A 10594-nucleotide genomic window follows, 5' to 3' on the forward strand; every position below is an offset into this window, starting at 1 on the left:
GTAATAAATTGAATTACTTTTCATTGTAATTCAGTGATTATCCTGCATTCCTGCCTTTGAAGTTTTCAGCTACCGTTAGCTTTGAGTTGCAGGGAGACTGAGTGAGGCTTTGGCAATGCTTTCCTCTATCCCGACAGAGGCCTGGGAAGCAGAGAGCGCATGCCTGATATGGACAGTGCTTCCCAGAGGAGCTTACACGCATGACACATGTGAGTACATCGTGAAGGGCAAGGTGCTGTAGGGCAACTGCTCATTCTCAGATGGGAAGCAGTGTTGAAGTAGACATCTAATGCTATGTAAATGATTCATGATTACTGTTACAGTAGACAAAGATACTGTGATTTTTAGGCTGTAATTCCTATGAGTTTCACAGGAAGAAATGGATTCTTCCCGTCCTGTGCATGGTGCTTAGCATTTTGAATGGATGAATTGTGTTTCAACAGAAAGATGGTTTTGCTTTATGCTGTAGGGAGGAGGACAGTGCGGGGTGCCAGGCAGAAAGGGTCAGAGAACCTTTGGAGGTGTAGGCAATGCATCTGTTGATAATTAGAGGTTGGGATGTGTGTATGTGTGTTTGTGTTTGCACATACATTCACAGAGGGGTCCAAACTTACCATAGATCTTGAAGCTTTCATAAACATTAAATCTAACATTTAGTCTAAATATTTTTCATATACTTGTGAAAAATAATTTTCATACATGTTTATGCATATATACATACATACACACAAACATGTATATAGGTTTATCAGGCAAATAGGACTGTGTCAAATACTTATTTTTGAAAAAATAATGTGAAATGTTAATGGTTTTGTTTAACAAACACAAAAATATAGAATTATAGATGTCAGACTGCTTTTTCCTTCAAAACCCTGAAGATACTCTGCTTCTTTTATTATACTTTGAAAAGATAAATACAGAAGCAGAATTAAACTTTACTGCTTTATCTTGATTTCTATTGTGGACATTTCAAATCAGGGAGAAAATGATTGTTTAATAAAAGAGACAGTAAGCACACTGTAGGTTCATGAACAGTGTCAGCTTTGCCTAGAGAAAGAAGTGCAAGTTCTTTGATGTTTTTAAACAAGACTGTTTTAAGTAACATCTTATTTTAGTTGCTTCTATGGGACATAGTTGTGGTCCAGGATGTGGTGGTTTCAAAAAGGAAGGAAGGAAGGTCTTGAAATAGGCCTCTCCCCTTTGGAGCATATGCCTCTCGGGTGGAATTGGAAAGGGCAAGAGGTCTCATGTTGCAGGGTCATTTGTGTATTTCCTTCAGCCTTTGGCATGTCATGGGGCGTTTGCTGTGGGATCTCAAACTACATCTTTTCTCTCATAACCTTTGCTGTCAGATTTAGTTCCTTTATTTGCTCCTTGTAGAGTTATTTTACATGACATTAAGGTTAAGTAGAAGCTTTTATTACTGGTATTTTTGATGTGTATGAATAACCTCCATTCAGGAACAAATTTGTCAACCTTTTTTAAAGTGTCTGTTGCAATTTATGTGTGAAGAGAGGTTTTTATGGGAGAGAAATCTAGATTTACTGCACCATCTCCAAAAGCAATTCAGGGACTGCAATGTATACCTCTGTGTGCATATACGTGTGCACGTGTATTTAACATACATAGCTGACAGCTGAAGTAAGAGACTTTGAAAAAGAATGATGCTGATTGCTAATGATTTGCACAGGAGCGTGGAGATTTGTACTGCAAACCTACATGCTTCCAGTTCATTTTTATTTGGAGATCCTTTGTGTCATTCTCCTCTGCATCCTTTCTGTGGAGTGCTCTTCTGCTCCCCAAGGCAGCACTCTCCTCTGCCTCACACATTCTTTGTCAGATAGACAGGCTATCTTTTACTTAAATAGAAAACACTGACAAACTAAAAACAATGCTTGCATTCATTCTTTAAAATATACACAGTGAAAAAGTGAGTTTTCTTGTGTTACATGTTCTGTATTAAAGTCAATGCTTGTCCTGTCTGTACTTGTGATCTGTTGAGGGACCTAACTCATTTGTGCCACTCCACTGAATGCAGCGCTCCTCTTCGTGTGAATCAAATCACTGCTGGGCAGAAAAGTTTGCCAAGCTCCAAGTAAAACAGCGTAAGTCAAGACTTGGATAGAAGGACATATTGCTAACAGGGAGTATTTAACTGGGTATCTAGGTAGTTACAGCTCTTTTTGAGAAAGCTGCCTGTTGAGAAGTCTGTCAACACTGTAAATACTCAAAAGTGTTGATGTAATTAAAGAGCTTTTCAGTGGGTTTTCTACTGATAATATAAGCATAGAGTTTTCCGTATTTTATTTTTCTCAATAACCTGATCACCAAATCATACTCTAATACTGTTGGAATACATAGTTCTGTGTTAACTATATAGAATTTGTAACATTGTATGTCTGATTAGTGTTGCTGCTAAATTATTAAAATGTTTTGTGTTCAGAGTCTTTTACTTTCTGTATCAGAAGAGGGCTATGGCTGATTTTAACAGAAAGGTAGGCAGCTGTGCACCTAGGAGAGGAAAATGTTAATTGCAGGAAGATTGAATTCAGGGCAGAAAATAGAAATGTTTACAAATTGGCCTATTTGTGTTTCTGTGGTAGGTGTTAAGCAAATAGGAAGAGTTATTTTGGCTGCTCTGTAGGATGTGCTAATTTTTAACATTAAAATAAAAAATGGAATTTCACATATACATGTAAACAAATAATACATATTTAATAGGCAAGTAGCTGGTAATTGTCTAGAAGGAGTGAATTTCTAGCTTAGTGTTGCAATTTAAAGTTACTTGAATTTTTTTGTGTGGTCCATTGTATTATGTAGCCAGAACACACTGCTTAACATTTTATCTACCAAAATTATTTTTTTAAATGATATAAGGAAATTCTAAACATTTGAAATTGGTTTTATGCTTAATGCAATGTGAAAAAAAAAAATTAGTTGTTTAACAGAACTTGCCAGATGCAACTTTTATAAATTTTATTTAGATTGGAACTTTGCCTAGCAAGACAGCCATTTCATCTTGCATGCATAGGTGTGTGTGAACTGGAAAAGAAAAGATGAGATGAGAAGTAAAGGGAGTCTGAAGAATGCCTTTGGACATGAGTGGTGTCAGATAACTGAGTAAACAATGCAGTAAGTCCAAGGAACAGAGAAGATGGGAATCACTTTGGCTGGTCTGGGAGTTCTGGTGATCTTCCCGATGCTTGCAACAAATGTCCACAAAAATGTAGGTTTTGATTTGCTTTCGGAGAGGTGAAGAAGTGAGGGAATAAAATTAAGAATGACTGTATGGACTGATTATTTGAGTAGGAAGTGTTAAAGACAGTAATTACTGCAGTGGAGATAGTTAATCAGAAGCAGTGGTGGATCTCCCACTGTTTGGGTCAAGGTGCTTAAGTAAAGCTGGTGCAGTGATGATTTTAAGTGTCAATATTGAGTGAAGTTATAAATGGGGCTTGCAATAAAAGGCTGTCAGTGCTCAGTAAAGGCTCAGTGAAGTATGGGATGCTTGGTCAGTGGAGGCATTGATGCTTCTTGTCCCCAGCCCATAGGTACTCCTGAAGTGCTGGGCCATTCTCAGTAAGAGCTGATGAGGTTTGCAATGCTCTGTTGTCTCTAGGCTAGAATAATGCAGATTGGCAACTTCTAAACTGTGCATCAGGGCTAATCTCAAATTTATTCTGCCTGCTGCTGGAGAGAAAAGATGGTGCTATAGGCAGAAAGGGTTGGTGTTCATTAGTTGTGAATCAGTTAGCAGAGAACACCATGCAGGCTGTCCAGGAGGTGCAATATCAGACTATTGGGTTTACTTCACCACACCCCTGTATGCACACCCCCCTCCCAAACCCCCAGCATCACAAAAAGGGTTTATTGCCTGGGCAATGTAGAAGTGGTAAAATGTTTTAATTGCAGATGTTCTGCATTTATTTACTTTATTAAAATTTGATGGGTTGGAGGAATGGATCAGAATTAAGAGGAGCTTTTATATTGTGCAAGAAATCATTTTTAAAGTTGGCTGTATTCAAGTGGTTATATGCCACAAATTTTAAGGAAGTGGGTTTAATTCTTAAATGAAAAAAGGTGGCTTAGGAAGAGGGGAGGATAACAAGCTTAGTAAAATATAGCTGGTTTGTGATGAACCACACACTTCTTCAGAAGTGAATGGTAGTACCTGCAGCAAACCGGGGAGAAACCTAAACATGTCATTTTAAATGGGTTTAAAACCTCTGAAACTGAACTGTCGGGTTGAATCTCTCTCAAACCTGAGATGCAGTTCTTTGAAAGTCTTTGGTTAAAGTGCAGAATCAAAAGCTGCTTTACAACACTGCTGCTGGGAAGTTTGCAAGGTAGTCCTTCAACACTGCCAAGAAAGTATTTCCTGCAAGCAAAATCTGTCACGCTCAGTGCAAAGATATGACTCCTGTTTCTGTCTAGTATCATATTTTGAAATGTTAGTCTTCCTATTTGAATTTTATATTTTGTTTCCACTTAGGATTATTACTGACTGCTAAACAAAACTCCAAACACCTTTTCTAATAATTTAAAATTACACTGTAAAATGCAAATTTACCTTTTAAACAGTATCACTTCCAAATGCAAATAACATGTCTACACATTGGTGATGGATTATTATTGAATAAACATAAGGTCTTTATGTGTATTTGATGCTCTCGTAGCACAAGTCTAATGTTTATTATAGTTTAGTATTTCCTGTAATATCTGATAGACTTTTAAACACAGCCATGACTTCCAGAAAGCAATGTCAAGGAGAAAAGTAGAGACAAACTGAATTAATTCACCTCAGGGGACTATAAAAATATAGATGTAAAAATCTATATTTGCAAACCTATGATTTCTCATCTGGGGCTTTTAACTTCCAGACAGGTGCTTTATTAAAGCTCTCTCATGTATTTTTACATGAGAATATCAGCTAATGCAGTGAGAAGTAAAGGCACTCATCAACTTGCAAAGTCAGTATATCACCACATGCTCTAGGTAATGCAATTTACTTTCTTTTTCCTTGGGTTTGCAGGCAGGAGCTTCCCAGGTCATCTTCACCAATCCTCTGGAAATTGTAAAGATTCGGTTGCAGGTAGCAGGAGAAATTACTACAGGACCCAGAGTCAGTGCCCTCTCTGTTATAAAAGATTTAGGCTTTCTTGGTCTTTATAAGGTACGTACTTCTGCTTTGAGTGCCTTCATCATTTTATGCTAAACTTCTATATTGTTCAGACAAAAACTGTTAAAAACAAAGATGTCTTCTGAATTTAAAACCAATCTCTTCCTGCAGGGCAGCCCCACAATGGAAAACTGAGGAAAACTCACTTCTATATTAATGGCAGTGGGATACCAAAAAATACTCCCCCATTCTATCCTTTGGGCTTATATGCCAAGCTACAGGGAGTCCTGTATTGCAGACCTCCTGGCTTCTGGCACTGCTCATTTCATTTGGTGGGGTTTTGTGAAAAGTTTCTTTTGCTTTCCCTGTGCGTTCTTATATTTATTTTGGATCTCTGTATCTCTATTGTTATCTTTGCAGCAGGATATTCTCTTTGTCTTAATAATTTGATGGCAGTGAAACAGTAGTAAAGTTTTGTAGGATTCAGATTTTTAAGAAGTTAAGTGGTGGGATTTGACAATAAATTCCACTGAAAAAAGCCCGTTCTGTATGGTACTTCAGCAGAATGCCAGTCAACAGATTCCTTCCCTGCAGGTATACTTACTGTCATCATTACAGATCAGGTGTAATGGAGCAGAAGCTATTAGTTTCCTTAAACAAGAAGAGTGTTTCTTCCTGTATCTTCTGCCAGTGCAAGGGTAATACGTAAATTCAGCAGTTGTATGAGCTGTGCACTTACAAAACATTGCTTTATGTGATTTGCCCATAGACCTGCAATAATAGTATAGACATGTGCACATTTACTTTTAGAGCTGAAGCTTTTGTTTTGAATTTGGTAGATGAGATTTGTGACCACTGTATTTTCTTATTAAACTGCACTGAATCTGCAGCTTTTTTTTTTTTTTTTTTGCTAACCTTCAGTGCAGCTTCTTTGGTCAACCAGATGATGATCAGTGTGAGGTCTTACAGTGCTCACTGGTATTTTAGTAGTGCCTTTGTGTTTGGTGGAAAAAATGGCCTGCAGGGACTTGTCTTGCTGCTTCCCTGGTTTTCAGAATGACATAAGGACTCATCTTTGCCACTTCCTTCATTGCCTTTGGACACACTGTGTGTAAGAAGTATTTATCCTAAGTACCGATGTCAGGATTGATGTGTATAATTTACCAAAATTAGACATGTACCTTGAATCTTGCTTATTCCAGACAGTTTAGATGTGCCTTATTCTTATTTGCAAGTTCCCTGTATTGTCTGTTTCCTGAGACATTTTATCTTCTGTGTTATTTACGTGATATATCAAATGAGTTTGTACTTTCAGGGCTCAGGCTGCTTGCTGGATACCAATTTTAGCCTTATTTACAGAATTTATTTGCATTTTGTCTCTTTTCTCTGTGTCAGGGTGCCAAAGCATGTTTCCTCAGAGACATTCCCTTTTCTGCAATCTACTTTCCGGTTTATGCTCATAGTAAAATGATGTTTGCTGATGAAAGTGGCCATGTGGGAGGGCTTAATCTACTTGCAGCTGGAGCCATTGCAGGTAATTCTGCAGAATGTTTCCTAAAAGTAGTTTTTTTCTTCTTTTAGTGAATAATATTTAATATTCATTTAGTAGCCCCATATAAAGGAAGGTACTGTACCATTGTATCTGATTTAATCTAAATTTGATCACTGTTATCCTTAGTGGGAGGCGATGTAATTTTGATGAGAGCTAATTACATTTGCATAATGTGGATAAACAGCATAATGCAGCTCAGCAACTTGTAGTCAAATTTGATCTGTCTGTCTCAATGGGGTTTTACTTGTTACTGAGCTCTCAGAGTTGAAGGCTAATTTGAATCTTTGATGAACATAAAATGAGAGATCATAAGAGCTAAGAAGAAAATGACTTACCCAGGTTTGGATTCCGGAATAACTGAAAGGAAACTTTGCTCAAATGTAATTGCTGAAAATAGGGCATTAGTTTGTAAAGAAGCTGGAGTACCATACTCTGAAATTTAAAATATTTTACAGCTTCTCAAACAAGTTTAGTATAAAGACAATATGCAGCTGTGATAAAAAGTTTTTTTTGCTAAATGGCAAGGGGTATAGAAATACTAGATGTAGGAACTATAGTGGTGGATATTTAAGCATGCAGATAGAGAGGGTCAGATTCTGCACTGCCAAGGACGAGCTTAGCAGATGAAAACCAAGTATCCGCATGCAGCTTCTCAGCTGTGAATGATTCAGTGTCAGAATCTGCAGTTCAAAAACACCACTGGGCTGAGCAAGACACTTCGCCACTTGTTACAATTGTAAGACATAACTATAGATGTACATCAGTCATGAGTGCCTGTGTGTGAATAGTAGTTCCCTATATCGGACTTGATACAGAGCTTGGCCGCACCTGCTCTGTGCCAGTTGGTGTGTTCCTTATGCCAGAGTGAAGGGAGACCACCTAGGAAAAATCCAATAGATTTGTAGCCCTGTTTATTCTTTAGTATTGCAGAACTGCCAGAAATGGAAAATTATTTAGCTTATTATACTCATACAAAACTCCTATATAATTTAAAAAATATTATTAACTTTATCTCCTAGAAGACTTTTTAGACTGCAAACTTCACACCTTCTCTTTGTTTCATTAGTGTTTGTGTTGCTCATACTAAGTGATGAACCCAGTTAAAAATGTGTGTAAATCTCATAGGCCTAGTTTTCTAGTATGTACAGGAATCTGCCTCTCTGAATTGCAAATTTCAAATTCTCAGTTGCTCACTGAATTCCTGTTATGCGTGTGCAGCAGGCAAGAATACAGTCTGAAGGGATCTGCCTGGAAGGAAAATCTGCATATGATTGCTATTTGTGTATGCTTGCTGGCTTAATCACAGTGCTTCTGTTTTCCTTTAAAACCTCCTGAATCGGTCAGTGAGACTTCAGAGTTTATCATCACCTGTGCAAGCCAGTGACTTGTAAAAATTTTTAATTCAGTATTAACCAATTGTAAAAGTTTAACAGAAGTCAAAATTAATTTGATAATTTTAAGTCAGATGATGGTTCCTCTTTTTAAGGGGATGAAGTTTTTACAGTATGCAGAAGTATTCAGAAATAGATAACACAGTTATATACTGTGGAGTAAATTTCTGAAAACTTTCTCCTTTCCTTTGACTAGAAAGCCGAGAGTGGTGCCTTAGAAGTGGAGATTTGTTCTTCCATCACTGCTGGCTAATATCACACTGTTGGTACTAAGCAGACTTGTAAAACACCGTCATTGTCCTCAGTCTTTATATGGCTTGCCTACTGAAGTAAGCAGCATCTATTCTACAGAACAGTCCAAACAGCAGTATAGACGTTATTTCTGTAGAATAGGGGTTTTAAGGAGTAGTTTTTCTCATCAACACCTTTAACAAATGGATGCATAGGATTAAATTCCCAAATCAGTCATCTATGTAATTTGCAAAATATGTCATAGAGTATAAAAAAATACAGTAAATTTGCACAACTAATTTTTATATATTACATATATAGCCAATTTTATCTTGTTTCAAACTACTGCTATTGCCAGACCACTAGAAGATGTTGAGAATGGTTTTTGATAGTTTATTTCCTTTACTATCAGTTACAGCCTTTAAATTTAGAGGGAAGTCAAAACGATTATATCAGGCATGACAGTTTATATGACCATAAGAGTAAAAACCTGCTTTTTTTGTAATGTCTAGCCTTTGTAAAAAATATGAAAGTTTGCACTTGTATTTTTCAGTTGTAAGTGTTCCATCTTTTACAAGATCCTTTGTGCAAATTAAATGTGGTTTTCTTCTAAAAGGTGTGCCTGCTGCTTCTTTGGTAACCCCTGCTGATGTCATCAAGACAAGACTGCAAGTGGCAGCTCGCGCTGGTCAGACAACATACAGTGGAGTTATTGACTGCTTCAGAAAGATTCTAATGGAAGAAGGCCCTTCGGCTTTGTGGAAGGGAGCTGGAGGTGAGAAAAAAATTATGAAGGCTGACCCCAAATCTGCAAATCACCACTTGCTTTGTTAAGGACTCAGAGCAGTATTTACAAGGTGTGATTGTGAAAAACATAACACCTTGTTAAAAATGTTTAGCTTCTCTCCTGAGGAATTGTTTTATTTGTTTAACACTATGATTTGTAATGTTTAACAGCTCGTGTGTTCAGATCTTCACCCCAGTTTGGTGTTACTTTGGTCACTTACGAACTTCTGCAGAGATGGTTTTATGTTGATTTTGGAGGCCTGTAAGTCAAGTATTTGCTATTTAGCTTGCACGAAACAACTGCCAAGTTCAAAGAAAAAAACCCTGACTTTTTCATGCATAGGACCCATTAAAGCTTGTTGACTTTGAGCACCTGTACTTAAAATTGCAGCATGTAAAAAAAAAATCCCCTCAATTATATATCCTTACATAATTGAGGGAAACTTGCATGCCACTTGTAAACAGATGAGGAGATAAAGAGCCATTTCCTATTTATTTCAATACATTAATTTGTATTTCCATTGTAGCAACATAGTTTTGTCCATTTTCCTCGTGACACTGGAAGTTAAAAGAATTTACGAAAGTATCAAAAAAATGTAACTTCAGTTTTGGGTTGGATTTAAAATTAAGTAGTGGTCTGACCTCATTCACTTCACCATAGGCATTAATTATTTAAGGTCAGCTTTAACAGTCTTCCATATTCAGACAAAAGAATTAAGTATTTAAGCCTGAATAAGTCTATTTAAAGTCCTTCCTTATGTAATCTAGACTAACAAAAAGACCTTTTTTCTTCGTTCGAACAGCAAACCCACTGGATCAGAATCTACCCCAAAAACTCGAATTTCAGATCTTCCTCCTGTGAATCCTGCACATATAGGCGGATACAGACTTGCTACAGCTACGTTTGCTGGTATAGAAAATAAATTTGGTTTGTATCTTCCAAAGTTTCGAGCTCCTGCCACCACCTCAGCTCAAGCACACAGCTGAATCCTGAAAAGATGTTTCAAGTGAACAAAGTGATGCAGTGGAAAGAGTTCACAAGAGTACTGCTGTATTTTTTCCAGTCAGCTGCATGTGTTCTAGCTGAACTGAGCTTGCAAATCTAATTGCTCCTTTCAAATATTCATACATACCTGCATTTATTTATTTACACACAAGGAACTGATTGAAGCTGTGGTTCTCTGCCTTGTTTTAACCAGTGGCATGAAGCTGTAGCCTAGACTTTGCCTTGTACAGCTTGCATTTAATGTTACTGTACATATTGTACATCTTTGTACAGAGACATCAGGGCATCTATACACATACATTTATATAATGGGTATTGCAGTTCATAATAGTTTGAAATGTACAGATGTTTTGAAGGTGTTTTGTTAACAATCGTGACAATAAAATGTTTAAAAACACTTGTGTCAGTTCGTTTCTTTGAATTTTTGGGAAGTTGTCCAGCATGATTGTTTTTCCCTCCACAGAGTAAATGTAAAGGTCAGATGCACCATTTAATGAATCGACAGGACT

The 10594-nt window shown here is 37.1% G+C and overlaps 1 protein-coding gene across 3 annotated transcripts in view; it reads left to right on the plus strand.

The window, feature by feature from the left end:
* Positions 1–10482, plus strand: part of SLC25A12 (solute carrier family 25 member 12) — a 61741-nt gene extending 51259 nt beyond the window's left edge. For 2 of the 3 annotated variants that reach the window (XM_008634766.2, XM_017735640.1), the window contains exons 13-17: positions 5033–5173; positions 6515–6653; positions 8910–9068; positions 9251–9341; positions 9883–10482. In XM_008634766.2, the coding sequence (XP_008632988.1) occupies positions 5033–5173; positions 6515–6653; positions 8910–9068; positions 9251–9341; positions 9883–10066 (714 nt within the window). In that variant the 3' untranslated portion in view covers positions 10067–10482. Of the gene's footprint in view, positions 1–5032; positions 5174–6514; positions 6654–8258; positions 8392–8909; positions 9069–9250; positions 9342–9882 lie in introns of those variants that run through there. The other variant, XR_001862388.1, reaches the window with a different exon arrangement.
* The last annotated feature ends 112 nt before the right edge of the window (positions 10483–10594 follow it).

The sequence above is a fragment of the Corvus brachyrhynchos genome, unplaced genomic scaffold, assembly GCF_000691975.1.
Source record: "Corvus brachyrhynchos isolate BGI_N302 unplaced genomic scaffold, ASM69197v1 scaffold255, whole genome shotgun sequence".
NCBI classification, from domain to species: Eukaryota; Metazoa; Chordata; class Aves; order Passeriformes; family Corvidae; genus Corvus; species Corvus brachyrhynchos.